This window comes from Anguilla anguilla, chromosome 18, assembly GCF_013347855.1.
Source record: "Anguilla anguilla isolate fAngAng1 chromosome 18, fAngAng1.pri, whole genome shotgun sequence".
Classification (NCBI taxonomy): domain Eukaryota; kingdom Metazoa; phylum Chordata; class Actinopteri; order Anguilliformes; family Anguillidae; genus Anguilla; species Anguilla anguilla.
In genome coordinates, this window is record NC_049218.1 from 8,504,943 (window position 1) to 8,523,812 (window position 18,870).

The 18,870-nt window shown below is 50.0% G+C and overlaps 1 protein-coding gene across 2 annotated transcripts in view; it reads right to left on the bottom strand.

Annotated features, from left to right (window-relative positions):
* The window catches only part of anapc1 (anaphase promoting complex subunit 1), a 54,317-nt gene that overhangs the window by 17,284 nt on the left and 18,163 nt on the right, over nucleotides 1-18,870 (bottom strand). For both annotated transcript variants that reach the window (XM_035400751.1, XM_035400750.1), the window contains exons 21-34: nucleotides 18,108-18,256; nucleotides 16,104-16,182; nucleotides 15,374-15,410; nucleotides 14,280-14,353; nucleotides 13,457-13,635; nucleotides 11,994-12,223; nucleotides 10,145-10,263; nucleotides 8,086-8,357; nucleotides 4,399-4,633; nucleotides 3,837-3,928; nucleotides 2,912-3,046; nucleotides 1,966-2,048; nucleotides 910-988; nucleotides 520-594 (exon numbers count right to left, since the gene is read on the bottom strand). In XM_035400751.1, the coding sequence (XP_035256642.1) occupies nucleotides 520-594; nucleotides 910-988; nucleotides 1,966-2,048; nucleotides 2,912-3,046; nucleotides 3,837-3,928; nucleotides 4,399-4,633; nucleotides 8,086-8,357; nucleotides 10,145-10,263; nucleotides 11,994-12,223; nucleotides 13,457-13,635; nucleotides 14,280-14,353; nucleotides 15,374-15,410; nucleotides 16,104-16,182; nucleotides 18,108-18,256 (1,838 nt within the window). The remainder of the gene's footprint in view (nucleotides 1-519; nucleotides 595-909; nucleotides 989-1,965; nucleotides 2,049-2,911; nucleotides 3,047-3,836; nucleotides 3,929-4,398; nucleotides 4,634-8,085; nucleotides 8,358-10,144; nucleotides 10,264-11,993; nucleotides 12,224-13,456; nucleotides 13,636-14,279; nucleotides 14,354-15,373; nucleotides 15,411-16,103; nucleotides 16,183-18,107; nucleotides 18,257-18,870) is intronic.

The following is an 18,870-nucleotide window of genomic DNA, read 5'->3' on the forward strand; positions in this document are numbered from 1 at the left end:
CGGGGTCTGCTGGGGTCCCCAGCCCCGGTCCTGGGGGGCCACGGGGTATGCTGGGTCTTCCTTTTTTCAGACAGCACAGGCAAACTGTTGGCTGTGTTAGCGAGGGTGAAAAGCTGCAGGAGATGCAGCCTTTGCAGCTCCATGTCAGGAGGAGCTCAGACACACAGGAGGAGCTCAGGCGGTCAGAAGGAGCTCACACTGCCAGAAGGAGCTCAGACGGTCAGAAGGAGCTCACACTGTCAGAAGGAGCTCAGACGGTCAGAAGGAGCTCAGATGGCCAGAAGGAGCTCACACTGTCAGAAGGAGCTCAGACGGTCAGAAGGAGCTCACACTGTCAGAAGGAGCTCACACTGTCAGAAGGAGCTCAGACGGTCAGAAGGAGCTCACACTGTCAGAAGGAGCTCAGACGGCCAGAAGGAGCTCACACTGTCAGAAGGAGCTCAGACGGTCAGAAGGAGCTCACACTGTCAGAAGGAGCTCACACTGTCAGAAGGAGCTCAGACGTTGGGTCGCACTCACCTGAGGTACGTTGCTGTTGACCCAATCAGAGTTGGGCACGATCTCGTCCCACATGATGAGACAGCGGGCCAGAGTCTGTGGGGAAAAGAGTGCGTCACACATCACACCTCAGCCTTCTACAATCTCACCGCCATTTTCACCCCATTCCCGTCGCCCAATCAGTGCCCCGGCTCTTCGCCGCAACACAAACTCCTCTGTCAATGCGGGAGAGAGAAGGCAAGCACCGGGGAATTGAACCTGCAACCAACGAGAGCTGCGAGCACAGTTCACTGACCACTGCACTGCACTGCCGCCTGTGTGTGATGTCACAGCTGCAGGGTCTTAACAGGGCAGGAGGCAACACCGCGCGCGCGCCATGCAAACTGCCCGAGGGCCGAACGCCCCACTCACCCTCAGCAGCAGGAACTCGGGTTTGATGAAGTCCAATAGGAACATGGTGTCCGGAGCCTGCAGCCAATCAGCGATAGACCTGGGGGAGAGCAGCAGAGGCGTTACGAGGCGCTGCACCCAGAGGTCAAGGGGTCACCGGACGGTCAGACGGAGGAATTGATTTTAATGGAGGCAGGACCAAAATTTCAGCGGGGGGGGGAAGCTGAGGGAATCCTTGAGCCTGGAACCCAGGAACAAGTTAAGGCTGTCATGAAATTGTAGATGTAAAAGAATTCCGCCCCCTTTTCTCCAAATTTGGAAGGTCTCGATTCTTTTTTTTTTTTACATACAGTAACAGCTGGATAAATACTGAAGAAATGCAGATCAACTACCTTGCTCAAGGGCACAAAAGCAGTGTCCCATCTGGGAATCGAACCTGCAACCTATGGGTTAGCCCAGTTCTAACCATTATACTGCACTGCCACTCAGGGTGCAGCCTCCATCGTCGGATCGGGACAGTGCAAACCAGCTCTGTACTCTCTGCTGGGCCGACAATGGGAACTAGCTGGGCTTGAGTGTGGCAGGAAAGGCAAAAGGAGATTAAAATCTGAAGCGGGACTGAACTGGGACAAGAAGCAAACATGGCCCTAGGTGGCCAAAATAGCTTCATACACCCAAAACATCCCGATACAGGAAGGAATCAAATAAATATTGAAAATACCATTGTCGGGTTTGCTAGAGTTCTGTACACAGGATTAGCAATGGTTTGATAACATAACATAACATAACATAATGATGAGAACAGGCATTCAGCCCAACAATGCCCGCCGTTTTCCTGACTGAATTGTACCAAGTGCTCAGGAAAATGGCGGGCACTGTTATGTCACATCACTTTATGTTGACGAGTGGAACAGCAGGAAACACAGGCAGGAACTGAATCACGGAACTGAATCACTTGCGGTACGTTACGGCTCACCAGCGAAAGTTGCTGGTTACACACGGTGTAAACAGGAAAGTGACAAATGTTTTCAATCCCCACCCAGGGAGAGAGAGAGAGATCCCAGAATGCACTCCTACCTGTTGTTGGTTTTCAGGTAGATCATGGCCAAAGCCAGAGTCGCACCAGGACAGGTGACGTCCACATTTATGGTGTCGCCCTCCTGTTACGAACACAGAGATGGACACAAAATATAAGCAGCCATTTTTCGCTTTGATAGTCATCTGACAAATAAACAGCCGTTTCAGATGAAGCTCTGAACACAAGGGAATGTTTTGATGCAACTAGATCTGTCCTGGTCCAATAAAGTTCTCCTTCAAACTTACACACAGATGCTTCTGAACACACAGCCATGCTCACACACTAACACACTCTTGACCGCTTGTACAAACCAATTTATGCACATACTACATTAGTACACACTCCAGGGATGCACAACTGCGGTCATAAAGGGCCAGTCTGCGTACTGGTTTTTGTTCCAACCAATTACCTATTGCTCATTAAGAATGTCCAAACCATTTTGTAAAAAGCCAAAATTAGAGCAGAACAGCCTTCTGGGGAAAGGTGTTCTGCTGTAAGATCTGGCACCTTAACCTGTTTTTCTTGGTTCAGTTCAGTAAATCTTCATTGTCCCCAAAGGGCAACTAGTGTAGTTTTAAAGATCCAGAACATTTAAATGAACTCTGAACCAACATTACAGGACGGGGTAGAGCTTAAGGGAAGGGAAGGCTATGCATAAAGAAAAAATTCAGATCATGTGCAAATCGGGCAAAGCTCTTCAAAAGTTTGCAAAATTGGTGCAAGGAAGGTAAAGATTGACCCATTTCAGCTGTACAGCTTCAACTGCCTCAGGGATGAATGAGAGATTCGCTTTGGGGGGGATTTTAACAGGGTTGCCATGCATCCACAGGTTAAATTCTGGTTATAGAGGTGAGTTGGATCATCCAGAATGGCGGTAGCCTCATAGCAGGACAGGTTGCCGGAGAGGAGAGGCGAGGCGAGACAGCCAGCGGCCGCGGCGGGCACCTTTATCTGGTAGCTGGGCGACTTGTGCTTCTCCCGGTTGATGCCCACGTGGGTGCGACGGTGACCCCCCACCATGTACTGGTACAGCTGCTCTGGGACGTTGAGGTCGGTCATGCCGATGAGGTTACTGCCATGCTGCAGGGCATGGCAGTAAGAACACAAAATGGAAGAGATAGAGAGAGAAAGATGTGTGTTTGACCATCCTTTACACTGAGTTCACTTTTACGGCAAGTTAAGAATTTCATATATTTGCAGCTAAGGTCAATATGGTACAGCTGCACTTCAAATGGAAGTACTGAGTACATACAGTAGGGATAAGTCAGCATGTTTGGCAAGTATCCAACCGCAAGATCATCAATGCATGACTTGGGCCTATATCCAAACACACTGTAATTCAAATAAACAGGACGCGTCTGCCATTCATCAGGGGAGCAGAGCCACCCTAAATTTCCCTCTGCAAAGAGCCCGTCCCCTTGCAGCCGGTTTGGTTTATTTGAGCGCTCGGGCCCCCGGGGCGTATTTGGATACCGAACCAGGCGGAACCCACATCCCCAGCGCTGCGAGATGAGGCGATACAGCCGCCCGTTTGAACCGGGCTGGCGAAGGAGGCGGGGCCAGCGGGAGCCCTGGGAGTAAAGGAGCCCGTAAAGTAAAGGAACAGGAAGGAACGCAGGCCGCCATATTTGCTCACCGCTCCCCCTCCCCCCCCACCCCCCGGAAACGACGCAAGAGGCGGCGACTTCGGGATCTGGTCGGGAGGGCGTTTTCCCTGTTTTTTGGGAGGGAAAGCAGAAGCTCTCTGCTGAACACCCCCCCCCCCATACAGACTGGTACTAGAGAGAGGGACACTGGGACCTCAGGGGAGGGCGTTTGCCCTGTTTTTGGGAGGGAAAGCAGAAAGAGGCGCTCCCCGCTGAACACTCACCCCCAGGCACACCATGCCCAGCGCCAGCCCGGCCGCCAGCGAGTACGACTCCCGATCGGTGCAGTACTCCATCTCAGGACCCGGGGGGCGACCTTGAGCCAACAGCAGCCACAACAGAGCACCATTACCCAAACGCAACATACTGCAATACACGGCCAAATGTGCCCAAATTCAAACATAACAAATATATTTCTGAATATATTTCAAATAAACTGCAACATTTCAAAACAGCAATGATTCGTATGACAAGTAGGGTCATCTTACCGTTTTCTGGATTTCATGCCCAATTCTGCTCATAATTATTTAATTAGCCCAATCATTTATGAGATCCGACATTTTGGCTTTATTTCTCAATAAGTGTTCCAGAACTCAATTACTTCAAATTAGCAGTAGTGATTGTTACATCAGCACTGGAACGTTCCGTATAAGGTGTGAGATCACAACTACGATTAGAATGTTCTTAACTGAGTGTTCTTAACTAGCGGTAAGCTGCCATCCTGCAGCCCTCCACAGGGAGTCAGCACCATCGCAGCGCTGCGACGGCTCGGGGTGGCGCACTGACCGATCTCGGCGAGGAGCACCTCGGCGTTGTGCCGGTGCCCGGTGCCCTGGTACACCAGGCCGATGCCCACCACGGCGGCCACCTGCACGTTGTGCGGCACGTCCAGCTCGGTGGACGTGGGCGGGAGCAGGGCGGGGATGTGGATGCTCAGCAGCCGCGTGATTGACATGTCCATGGTGCCCAGCTTGGCGGCCGAAACGCCCAGGAGCAGCCCGATACTGGTCATCTCGTGACCCTGAGAGAGCAGGGGGGCGGGGGAGGGAAGGGGGGGGGGTCAGCCAGGGAGGAAAAGCATCCTAATCACAGACCACAGGTCCTCAAACCTGGCCCTGGAGAGCCACCGTGCTCCGCTGGTTTTAAGTTTTGTTCTTGAACTTCTCAATTCGAGCATTTTGTAGCTCTCCAGCAGACTGCACTCGGTAGTTCCCCGGCTGAAGAATATTTTCTCAAAATACCGTGACGGTACGGCAAACTCCAAAAGCATTTGGACAGTGACTCATGTTTGTAGTCTGAACTCGGTATTTTCGCACTTTGGAACTGAAAAGATACGATGACTGTGTGGTTAACATGCAGGCAGCCTAATTAGAAACAGCTGTGAAGCTGTTCTGGTAGTTAAAAGCTACTCTTGGTGGTTGAAATTGTGGGACTACATAGGAAGCGTGCAGTAATTTCTGAACTGTCCATCCGATATGGATGAAAACACTCTCAAGTTAAAGCTGTCAGTCTGTACTTTAACCACACTCCCTACCGCAATTCCAGAATACTATGCCAAATCTACATAAATGCCTATAATGTAATGTAATGTAACAACAACAACGTGTCACTGTTCAAATACTTTTGGAGTTCACTTAGCCACAGAGAGAAATAAGCCAGCTGGCTTTCTTGTGTTTCTATCCTCGACTATTTTTAAAGGATTACTGTCTGCTATGTAGTCTTACTAAATCTTGTTTTTAAATTGTCAGATAAATTCATTAATTCATTCAAGAGAGATGAAAGATGATGTGCAATCACATAATGAACATGCATTGGGGGTGGCGAGGTCAAGGTTTTGGTGGGGGCCCTACCCCAATGTGTGGGTGCAGCGCCCCCCTTAAGGCTACTGAAGGGGAATCGCGAAAATCACTTCTGCTAGGTGCAACTTAAAAACTTTGCATAGCTGAAGCTCCAGTTTTTGGATAGCTGAAGATCCAGTTTTTGGATAGCAGAAGATCCAGTTTTTGCTGAAGCCTTATTTTCCCAGTGTGCACCTCACTACATCATCTTTAGTTCATAAACTTAGACCCTCTTTGCCTGCTCCTCCCACTCCCTCTCCAAACCGCCACCTTAAGTTTCGCGTGGCAAGCCTACAATGTCTGCCTGCAATCAGCTTTTTTTTGTCAACTCCTACATTACCTATAATAGAATTCTCAGCTGTGCCGTGTCCCAGACACACAGCTGTTGCAGAGTCCGCTGAGCTAGCCAAATCTTCTGCATCTGAGAACGTTTAGAAATGCCCCTTCTGATTCATAAGGGCAAAGGAGAACTAACCCTTTCACACCTACACACGCTGCCAAAAACATGCTGTTCAACAGATGATGCCTGCCACGGTCTGAAGTCATAACCAATGGAAGTTCTGTGTAAGTTTTTGCAAATCGCACGCGATAAACTACAGAATCCATCCTCGCGGGCCAGTAAGGAAGAGGCTTTCAAGAGACTGTGGGGGTGGGGGGGGGAAGGGAACTGTCCTTTTGAAAAAAAAAAAAAAAAAAAGCAATATTGACACCGAAGGCCCGAGAAAGTCTGAAAAGAGAAAGTGAGCCGCGGCGATGGCTCCGCCCACCCGCGCGCGCCTTCCGCCTCGGAGACGCGGGTAGGTACCGCCGCTGGCCGCGCGGGGACATCAAAGACGGGCCTGACTGGAAATGAAAGGGTTAAGCGTGCGTCACGGACATGGAAAATGTCAAAGCGAAACTCGCGCTCGCATCTGCGCTTCCTCCCCTGCTTTCATGCGAGAAAAATAACAGGATGAGAGCGAGGCCGCGGGCGAAATTCTGCAAAAACGCCGCGCGCGGCGGCGGGCGCCGCGGGCGCAACGAGAAACGGAAAAACACGCGCACCGAGAAAAAAAAACAAAAAACGAAATGCAAAAAGCTGCATAAACGTGATGCGAGCCTTGTTCGTTCCTTCTATATATTTTATTTTTTAGCAAAATCAACAGCATAGGGTGTACAATCTGCAGCAGGACCTCCCAACCTCCCCCTCCAATTCACACCAAGCCCGTTTTTACACTCGGTCTGGCGAGAGTGGGGCACAAGGTGCGAATTTCGCTCCATTTCACGCGGAAGGAAGGTTTCGGGTCGAGACCGGCTCAACAAAAAAAAAAAAAACGCGTGACATGAATGACACTTTCATCATGAATGAACCTGACGGACGCGGTGGTGACCCAAAGCGCTCAAGCTGGGGTTATATTTTATATTTAATAAAAATGCCATTTTATTTAAAATACAGACTGAGCTCTACTGGCCAGCCTCTACATCCTCCAGCTAATACAACAGAGCTCACCTGAAGCTCACACTGACCTTTGAGTGAACTGGCACACTGACAGCTAATATAACACACAGGGACGCTAATATCGATAGTCATATAATCACATATTAAAAACCAGGAACAAAAACTTGAACAGCACACAAAGCAAACCCTAATCTACTCTCTATTCAAAGTCTAGCGTCAAGATTTTTAAGGTTTGAGATAACTCTTAGCATTTCACAAAGGATTGGGATTATCAGCAGGACTTCTTAAAACCAGATTACTGTTGTGTTTACTTACTTGCCAGTCAGATGTCTGTGCCTAAACCTACGCGATTTCCAGACCTTCAGAGCAGTGGGCCCACAGTTCCTGCAACCACCCGCTCACTAAACTGACAGCACCCCAATTCAAATACGGAATTTAAATCTATCAAATGCAATACTGTGTGTTCTATAACACGATTTAAGAGCGCACAATATAAACAGTGACCGGCGTTTCATTTGATGCCGTGGCTGTCAGTAGATACAACATAAAGTACATATTGTTACTTCGATCATGCGTATCCAAGTGGCCCACTTCAGCCACGCCCATTGCTCAGCCCGTGGGAAAATTCCAATTCCATTCAGTCAGTTCATGAAACAAACCAAAATTCTATTAGTCATCTGAAACCTCCAATTCGAGAATTACAGGCGTCTGTGAATTCATAAAAACTGAAGTGAGTTCATTTCATGAACAGAGTGAACTGAAGCTGAACGGATTCCAAAGCAGGTCCAGAGCCGCAGGTTTGGAACTACCGTATTCACTGCTGGTTTGACCAGCTGTTTTGCAGAATTACTGGCTATGAACATTCTTACTGTGCTTTCTCTGAGATATTGCTGATAGTAACAGTGGTGTTCTCCACTTTGTCACAGTGGATAAGACAGGGGTGTCAAACTCAGCCAGCTTTTGTGGCTTCCTTTCAAATCAGCAGTCAATTTAGGCCTTGGAAAAGGCGTGAGCGGGCTCCAGCAAATCAATAACTTATATTAATGACTTGAGTGCTTAAACACTCTGAAAACACAGTCTAGTTGGCACTTTGGCCCTTCAAGACGAGTCTGACACCCCTGGAATAAGAGCTTCTGATGTGTTCCATGAGTGTAATGCAGTCCTCCAGCCTGTAGGGGGAGGGGGGGGGGTTCTCACCTTGGTGAGGTAGTCGTGGATGTTGAGCGTAGCCAGCTTGGTGAGGTGACCGTTGAGGCCCAGGGCCATGAGGAAGCCCGCGTACTCATTGGCCAGCTCGGTGCTCTTGGGCTTGTTGTAGGCGATCCAGGCAGAGTCCACCTGGGAGGCGGGGGCGATCTTCAGGCCCGCCGCCACCCCGTTGTGGAAGCTGGACCAGGCCGTCATGTTGGGCGGCACGTCGATGTTCCCGCTGTTCAGGTCCACCATGGTGTTCCTGGGCGGAGCCCGACCTGCCAAAACACAGCCACAACGATGATGGGGCTCAAATGGAGTAGGAGGGGCTTGCCTGGGGTGGGAAGTGCTTGACTGGAGTGGGAGGAGCTAGGCTGGAGTGTGAGGGACTGGACAGGAGCAAAGTGGGAAGGGATTGACTACAATGGTAAGGGGGCTGGGGGACTGTACTGGAGTAAGAGGGACTTGACTGGGGTGGGAGGTGTTTGACAGGAGTTGGAGGTGCTTGACTGGAGTGAGAAGGGACTGACTGGAGTGGGAAGGGCTTGACTGGAGTGAGAAGGGACTGACTGGAGTGGGAAGGGCTTGACTGGAGTGGGAAGGGCTTGACTGGAGTGGGAAGGGCTTGACTGGAGTGGGAGGGGCTTGACTGGAGTGGGAGGGGCTTGACTGGAGTGGGAGGGGCTTGACTGGAGTGGAAGGGGCTGGATTGGAGAGGTTGGGGGGGCTGGAATGGAGTGACAGTAGCTGGGGGGGTGGGGAGGAGAGTGTCAGATCGACGATGGCGTGGTGGTTTGGATGGTTTGAGTACAGGAAACGCAGATGCCGTAATTTCCTACCGTCTCTGAACACTGCATTCTGAGCAGTTATCCCTCCCACAAAACAAAAAACAACATGACTCAACAAAAATAACAGGCAGGGTGGGTCTAATCCTTCACCAGTTCAATGCACAATGTTACACACAGCAGGCCAGTTCAAAGCAGGCCAGTCCAGTCACATGCAAGTTGAGTCTACGCAGCAGAAGACTGTTCTTCCAGCCCAGCCCCCGTCTCAAATCACCGAGATCCTGACTAAAGAATCTCCGGATGGGCTGCTTTAGTGCTGGTCTGAAATAAAACCCTACGGCTCCAAGCCTCCTCACCGGACTGAGCCGTATGGGGCGTCACGTGGGCCCCAATTCGGACAAGGAGGACGTGACGGGAATCGGGGCCCGGAGAGATGTAGCCCACATCAAATGAGCTGGCGAAATGTTCAGACGCCTCCGCGCCTCCCCTCCTGGTTCTCTCCTCCGGCGGCGATGGTCACAGGGTGGGGTGGGGCGCCCACAATGGCTGGAGGGTGCGGGTCTGGGTCGGGACGCGCATGGGAAAATTTTTTACTGGCCTTCATGACGGTCGGGGGGGCCTGTGTTGAGCCTTGCGGTCGGACATCAAAAAGAGCCGCCATTTCCTTTTTGTATTTTTTGATCAAAGGAACAAAAGCTCTACCAGCCAAAGGGAAAACCATAAAGTCACACGCACAGCAGACGCCAGCCTCCTCTCCCAACCGCCGCCCCGACGCTCCACTCTGGCGCTTTTTGGGGAACGTAACAAAGAGCAGAGAGCAGAAATAACAGCTCTGATTACCGGCAGGCAGTTACGCGCGGGACGTGCGCCCGACGGATGACCCTCTTTCTCGGGGTGTTTAAAAAAACACGCCCCGGGAGAGAAGTTTAACGGCAGAAACGGGCGTAATCAGAGCGCGGTCGTGCGTTCGCCGTGCGCATTCTCACCCGAGAACAGGGAGGGGGCGAGGAGCAGCGGCGGTTTGTCTGGGGCTTGGACACAAACACGCAGACCGAGAACCCGCCGCCGCCCATGCAGCAGCAAGAGCTCGTTCCGGCTCGCGTCGGAAGAGGCGCCCACCGCCCCCTTTTTCAGTTTTACTGTAAACAGGTCAGAGGGCAGCCATCTCGCCCTTTAACAAACAGCCAGGCGCTGGGAGGGAGGGAGGGAGGGAGGGAGGAGAAACAGGCAGACTGACGGACGGGTGGATGAAGAGAAGCGGGAGACGGAGAGATACGTACCGGTCAGATTCAGCTTTGGGACGGGGAGGGGCTCGGTCGGGACGGGGTGGTAAGAGAAGAGGGTGAACAGCCCCCTTCCCACAGGAAGGGCCATGGTCCGCTGGCAGAGCTGCAGCAGCCTGATGCGAGACAAAGAGAGAACAGGCCTCAGAAGCCAGGGAGTGGCCGGGCTGCAGCAGCCTGACAGGGCATAAATGGACCAGGCCTCAATGCGCAGGCCAGCCCCAGGCTGCGGTCTACACAGCACGGGTAGTATGCCCACACCATAAACAGTTTTAGGTGAATTTCAGGACTTTCTCCACGAGAAGGCCTCATGGAAGTGATTATCTAGAACACATTCCCTGGCGTTCATCACTTCCTGACGGCGTTCCATCACAATGAACGATTGGCTCAAGGAAACAAGGAAAAAAAAAAAAAAAAAACGATGGAAAAAACAATCACCGATTTGGAAAGCACGTGCATTTTTTATTATTATTATTACGGCATCAAAAAAAGTCACCGCGACCCAAATGGGAAAACATGATACATAGCATGTTCTGCGAGGCAAAATGACGGTCATGTGCATGTATTAAATGTGAGCAATCTGAAAAGAGGCGTGCAGCGTTCCCTCAAAGCACGTACGGGATTAAGATGATCCATCAGCGTAGCTGTCACACACAACCACCGGCTCCTGCGTGTGCGTGAAAACAGATTTACACCCTGTCTCTGATTCGCTCTGCCGTTCCCATGACGACTGCAGACCGATGGCCGCGACCGTAAAAAAAAAAAAGTCACCCGCGGATTCCCATTTTAATGCGTCGAGCCCCAGTGCGTTTGAACATGCAAAAAGGCTGTCCGGGTGTCAAGTGCACAGACTCCGGCCAGTGCCCGGGGAACGGTGTGTCAGACACGTAATTCACCATTTAGCCGCTCACAGACACAGGAAGCCTCAAAGTGCTCGGCCAGCATAGCCTGGAGATGAGACAGAGCAGGAACCGGAGGGGGGGTTACCCATCTGAGGTGTGAATGAGAGTGTGTGTGTGTGTGTGTGTGTGTGTGTGTACGTGCGTGTCAGAGGGGGAGTCCATACCCAACACTCCTCCTCTTTCTCACTAGTTAAAATATGCGTATTTCTTTAAGTTAATTTTGGGCAACCCGGAAACAAACAATTTCATCTCCGGTTCTTCGGAAACATTCTGCTGCCTTTATCGTTTCTGAATTTTGGTCTTTGCACACCCTTGGATTACTCTGGGACAAAAGCTGCGGTTTGGTATCCGCTTTCATTCATTTCTTGCACGGCTGCTACCGCTACCTAACGCCTCGGCTAACCAAAAGGACGTTCACTTAATTTGTACCCTGAAGTACTCAGCCCTTCAGCCACTTAGCCCCCGACCACAACGTCTGCTTTTAAAACTGGTTACGCTCCAGTATATAAAGTGTGTAACCGGTCTGTATTTAATGCGCATTACGCCTCTGGCCTCCATTTAAAGCACACTATATCTCTGTATTTAAAGCACATTATATCTCTGAATTTAAAGCACATTATATCTCTGTATTTAAAGCACACTATATCTCTGAATTTAAAGCACATTGTATCTCTGTATTTAAAGCACACTATATCTCAGAATTTAAAGCACACTATTTCTGTATTTAAAGCGCACTATATCTCTGAATTTAAAGCACACTATCTCTGAATTTAAAGCGCACTATATCTCTGAATTTAAAGCACACTATATCTCTGAATTTAAAGCGCACTATATCTCTGAATTTAAAGCGCATCACGCCTCTGGCCTCTATTTAAAGTGCACTACGCATCTGGCCTCAGTTGTTGATGTGCCCTCTGGCTCCGCCCCCAGGCAGCCCCACTCACTTGTTCTCCTTCTCCTCGATGTACTCGTGGTCGCTGACCTCGGGGAGGTGCACCACGTTGACGCGGACGGGCCGGGAGCTCTGGAGGAGGCGCCGCGCCTCCTGCACCCGCAGGTCCTGGCTCCAGATCAGCGAGGTCACCTCCTGGTTGACGTCGTTCATGCCGTCCTCCTCCTCCTCCGCCGCCTCCGAGGCCGCCGGGGCGTCCAGCGTCAGCCCCGCCCCCACCGTCTGACCGCCAGAGAGCACGCCGAGAAGATTCACTTTCACCCATCACTGCTAGGCAACCCCGCATTTTCACCTGTTCTTGCTAGGCAACCCCGCATTTTCACCCACCGTAGCCAGGCAACCCCGCATTTTCACCCACCGTAGCCAGGCAACCCCGCATTTTCACCCACCGTAGCCAGGCAACCCCGCATTTTCACCCACCGTAGCCAGGCAACCCCGCATTTTCACCCACCGTAGCCAGGCAACCCCGCATTTTCACCCACCGTAGCCAGGCAACCCCGCATTTTCACCCACCGTAGCCAGGCAACCCCGCATTTTCACCCACCGTAGCCAGGCAACCCCACATTTTCACCCGCCTTTGCCAGGTAACCCCGCATTTTCACCCGCCTTTGCCAGGTAACCCCACATTTTCACCCGCCTTTGCCAGGCAACCCCACATTTTCACCCGCCTTTGCCAGGCAACCCCACATTTTCACCCACCGTAGCCAGGCAACCCCACATTTTCACCCACCGTAGCCAGGCAACCCCACATTTTCACCCACCGTAGCTAGGCAACCCCACATTTTCACCCACCGTAGCCAGGCAACCCCACATTTTCACCCACCGTAGCTAGGCAACCCCACATTTTCACCTGCCGTAGCTAGGCAACCCCACATTTTCACCCGCCTTTGCCAGGCAACCCCGCATTTTCACCCGCCTTTGCCAGGCAACTCCACATTTTCACCCGCCTTTGCCAGGCAACCCCACATTTTCACCTGTCCTTGCTAGGCAACTTTGCATTTTCACATACTTTCGGGTAACCCGGCATTATCACCCACTGGTACTAGGAAACTCCACATTCTTCAGTACCGATAGTTTCGAGGAAACCCCACAATTTCACCCAACGTTTCCAGGTAACCCCACATTTACACCTATTGTTGCTAGGCAACCAGTGTAAATTTGATTATTATTTTGTGGTTGTTAAGATTAGCATTTGGTTTGTGTCTTCTTACCTACATGGTTTCTTTGAATATAATAGGATAAAGGTAAATTTAGCAGAGCTAAACTGCAACCATGAGCCGTACATATTGTTTATATTGTTCAGAAAAGGAACAAAGATCATATCATTTGCATATTTACAGTTTTGCGCACATTTTACTTTAAAATCCCAGTAATGTCCTGGCTGGGTATATTTGGCCCAGGCCAACAGTAAAAAGAACACGAGTCAAGAAGAAGCCTACCGCACACCAGACTCACCGATTTGCCTTTCGCCAGAGTGACCTTGTGCGCTTGCTTGGTGAGGTCCTGCCGTCCAATCAGCAAGCAGACATCTTCCGACCAATCAGAGCAGGGCTGCTCACGGCACTGGTAGATGGCGTCACGGATTGGGAGGGCTATGCCAAAGGGGACGGAGTCCAGGTCCTTCAGCGTGAATCCTAAACAGGCAGGAACACGCTCCTGTTTAAATTACCACACAGATCTTCCACATTCACCAGATACTCTGCTCTGCACACACACTGCAATACTGAAAGCCCTGTGACAACAGTCTAAACATCTTCCTATAGTTCCTTAAGGAGCCTCACCAAATACATTATTCAAGCAATGGGCTCTCTGTACTTTAATACAGCACCAAAGACACCTGTATTTAAGGAGGAGAGGGGATGGTGGGATCGCAGGAGCTGAGCATCTGGTGAGTCTACAGAATCTTTGATTTTAACCAGACTTCATGGCGGAGCATCTTCACTGTACTTATAGTTGACTTATACAACAGTTTCTTTGTGGAAGCCAGTTTGTGATCATACTACACGGTAACCACAACTGTGCACAAAAACATCAGCAGCCGCTGCATTTGGACTGAGGAAGAGTTCCCGTTCATGAGGGAACGGGGCGAATCAGGTGCCTGCTGGCAGGACGTAGGCGGGACCACAGACGGGTAACCCGCCGTGATTGGAGCGCCGTTTCAGCGGAGCGTTACGAGTGGCCGCGGGCTCCGTGCGGGGATACGTCGCGGGGTCGAGAGCCCTCCAGGGTTCTTTTTCAGCCGTGGCAAGTTTCCCGCGAAAAAGAGAGAGTAACGTGCCTGCCGTCGTGAGCCAGATGACCAGCTTCTCCGCCAGGCTGCAGTAGGGGGCGCTAGGCTTCACGCTGCTTTGCCTGAAAGAGAGAGAGAGAGAGAACACCCCGATCATTCCCTTTAAAATATTAATCCAACACAAGGTCACTGCCATCCCCTTTAATACATTAACACAACACTACACCACTGCCATCCCCTTTAATACATTAACACAACACTACACCACTGCCATCCCCTTTAATACATTAACACAACGCTACACCACTGCCATCTCCTTTAATACATTAACACAATGCTACACCACTGCAATCCCCTTTAATACATTAACATAACGCTACACCACTGCCATCTCCTTTAATACATTAACACAATGCTACACCACTGCCATCCCCTTTAATACATTAACACAACGCTACACCACTGCAATCCCCGTTTAATACATTAACAGAACGCTACACCACTGCCATCCCCTTTAATACATTAACTCAACGCTACACCACTGCCATCTCCTTTAATACATTAACACAATGCTACACCACTGCAATCCCCTTTAATACATTAACACAACGCTACACCACTGCCATCCCCTTTAATACATTAACACAATGCTACACCACTGCCATCCCCTTTAATACATTAACACAACACAACATCACAGCAATCCTGCATGTAGCCATAATAAGCCCGGTCCTTGCTAAAGTTAGATGTTCAAAATAAACACACGTTCCCGAACACATTCCATTTACAGAGAATACAACCTTAGCATATTATTGCTTAGCAATACGACACGCGTATGTAGAAATAACTACTGCAGGGGATACTGTTATTTTTTTAACTGAATCTGAACGCAAAGTAGCATGAAGGCATTTATAGCAACACAAATGTATAATCACAAGCACTGCCTTTTTTATTCATTTAAAGAGTGTGTGCCTGTGCGTGCGTGCCTGCTAGCTTGTTAGCATGCATGTGTGTGTGCTAGCATGTTAGCGTGCATGCGTGCTAGCGTTTTAGTGTGCATGTGTGTGCTAGCACGTTAGCGTGCGTGCGTGTCTGTACATGTTAGCGTGCGTGTGCCTGCAGCATCGTCCTGTCACGCTTACCTCCTGAAAGACAGCTCATTCAGGTTTTTCTTCTGGCCTGCGGTGGGGAAAACAGGCGCACGTGAAGACCAGGTCATTTTTCCATCACAGGAAGTGCAAAATAGGTCAAAGAGGTCAGGGAGGGGAAAAACAATAAGAGCGTGCTGTCGCTCCAGAGTTCATGTTATGAGCAGCGAATCGCAGAGGCGATCCCACGCTTTTAAAGGTGGAAAGGCTTAATCATTCCACTCTCGAGATGATAATGGTCCTGCAGCAAAAAGGCTTAGTGAAGCACAGAACTGTGACACAACAACACATCTCCTTTCTAAACAGCACAAAGATCAATGCAAAAACAGGACAGGCTGCTCAGTGCGCCACCGACTCGGTCCTCCTGAGAAAGGAGATGAGATGCAAGAAGAATGGCCTTTGGGCACTGTTTTTACAGAATTAAAAATTAAAAATTTGCATATGTACACATTGCGCGCGTTTTCTTTTTGTTTTAAGATTGATGTTCATATAGATTGTGCACACAAAGAAACATTTTCAGATAACTGCAGACAAGCACAACAGAGATCATGAAAGGATAAGAGCCCCCCTCTTTAGGGGCTGTTTGACTCAAACGGGAGACAAAGATGTCATTCCTCCTCCGGGGGGCGGGGTCTCAAGGCCTCTGGAGGGGCCTGTAAATGCCTCGGGCCCGGGGGGGGCTGTGCTTCTTGATGGAGTTAGGCCAGTGGGGAGGGGCACCTACCCGCGGTGACCTTGGACAGGTACTTGGACTCGTCGCTGGACACGGCGTTGTCGTTGCCGACGATGTAAAGGGCGAAGCTCTGTGAGGGGGGGGGTGAGGGGGGGGGGGGGTAGGTAAGAGAAAGGCACACCCCAGCACAGCAGCACACTCATAATTGACTGGCCTCTTGTGTTGCCAGGGTCTTGATTGCTAACAGCGGTGGAGAGAGGCCTTTTTAATTTACAACGCGGCAGGAACACAGAATGACAAACACTAACGAGCACCGCACATCCTCAGAAGACAGGGGTCGAGTCCGAATCCTTTTCTGTTTAACACCTACACGACTTTCTGAATTTGCTATCGATTATGAGTTAATCATAACCTCACGCTCTGCTTTTTTATGTGGCACTGCTCCGGCAGCGACCACGTTTTTTCCAGCCCATAAATTACATGTACGTTAAGTTCTTGTGAAATTGCTTTCTTTGTATGCCGTGATATGAAAGGGGTGCAAATTGAACAGTGGTCACTTGCTTACTCATGCAAGCAGAGCTACACAGAGACTCAGCAGCTCTATACACCCATGCACTGTTGAATTACTGAGCCGAAATATTTTCTAATGCAAGTAATATTTGTTGCATTTTTCTTATAAAAGTTGTTGTCCGTGTTTGTCTGCTTGTTCCATGAAAGCAGAAGTCTGGCTGAAGTTAGCGTTTGTGCTGTGCTGTAAAGCCATGTTTCTTCGTTTACAGCGCCCCCTCTGGCTGTGGGTGGGGTCCTTCGTTTACCGCGCATCCACTCCAGCTGTGGCGGAAAATAGCGCACAGCGGATACCCGGGCAACGGCTCCGCGGCTCCCCGCCTGGCCTGCGCTACCCGTCTGCTTCATAAACGCTTGTCATGTGACCTGCGCACTGCGTTGTCGCAATTTTGGTATGGACAAAGGGGAGAACAAATCTATTACTTTTTTTATACGTCTTTTTAAATTTGGTATTTGCTTAAGTTTGGTATTGTCTCCAATTAGTACAAGATGAACAGGATGCATGCTGAGACGTAACAGAAAGACAATTTCAGTCTTATAATGAAATCTGACCTTCATAGCAGCCGTCCTACGAGTGAAATAACTGCGTTCACGATGCTGTTAGCATCCTTCACTACAATACTACTGAACTTCCGGAAAATATTTATACGGTCACCTCAATAAAATTTACATTCTATGCAAATCAAAGACTTGGGAATATACTACAGGTGTTCATTAACATGACTGTTATATGACGGTAGTCACTTGATACCTTTAAAGCAGACAGTCACAGAAGTAGTAGTAGTGTAGTAGCAGTGGTAGTAGCAACGGTGGTAGTAGTAGTAGTAATACAGTAACAATGGTAGCAGTAGTGGTGGCGGTGGTGTAGTAGTGGTATGTCACAGTCCTATACTTTCGAAAACGCACTTATCTTCCCTCTGGAGTGTTGGAGTGTGTTCAAAGCGTCAGGCATGCTAAACAGGAGTATATTTTAATGGACTGTCTCTTGCATACTGGCACACCAGCTTTGATTTGTCGCCCCCTACTGCTGTGCAATGGCGCACACTAAAAACAGCCAGTAAGTTTGCACTCAACTCTTCATCATTGAATAAACAGAGCAATAGATACAGGGATAAATATGCTGATTTCCAGGTATGTGCACTGCTGTAGTGCAGTACAGCCTGTACAGAAAGCATGTGAAACATTACTGTCCATGGCAGGTAGCTCTGTGCATTCAGCACAACCAGCTGAAAGTCAATAGTGTTCAACAGGAATCGGCTTAAGCCTAGAACTTTAAAATGACAGCAAAATAATTTTTCATACTGATAACATGTTTACACATCCTGCCATGTAGTTTTTCCATAAAAGGTAGCTGCTGTGATTATAGTTAAGAGGGGGACCTCGCCTAGAGACTGCGGCTTAAGACCTGACTGCAGTTAGACAGCAAAAAGCAAACTGGTTTTCCGAAGAAAATGGCGAGCTGATGCAATGTTGAATTTTGGCACCCACCAGCACCAGTAGTTTGGTCCTCTTGCAGATTCCGGGCAGGTAGGGAAATGGAGAGACCTCTTTCCCCCGCAGGCAGCTGCTGAACCACCTGAAGATGCTGGGAGGCTCGGCCGACAGGAAGGCGGGCCGGTTCATCTGCTCCATCTGAGCTGCAGGGGGAGGAACAAAAACACGCCTGTCAATCATCGCCTCACTACGGCAACAAACATATCTCCTTCAACTGACCCGTGAGGAGAGGAGTTAAACACAGAAGCCTGTCAATCATCCTCTCACTATGGCAACAGACATGTCTGCTTCGCCTGAGCTATAGAGGGAGGAGCAAACACAAACACACATCAATTATCTCCTCGCCATGACGACAGACTTCTCTGCTCTATGTGAGCATGGCATGGGGAGGGGCAAAGCACACGCCTGTCACTCACCCTGCCATTAACCCCATTTTAGAGCCAACTGATGGGGCGCATTTCAGACACAGGGAGAAATAAATTGTTATCCACCTATTATTTTAGGGCTCGGCCTGGAGAGAGCCGGCCATTGACCCAGCGCTTACCCTGGTCCATCACGCTGGGCACATCAGAGTTCTGACAGGGGAGACCCAGCCATTGACCCAGCGCTTACCCTGGTCCATCACGCTGGGCACATCAGAGTTCTGACAGGGGAGACCCAGCCATTGACCCAGCGCTTACCCTGGTCCATCACGCTGGGCACGTCAGAGTTCTGACAGGGGAGACCCAGCCATTGACCCAGCGCTTACCCTGGTCCA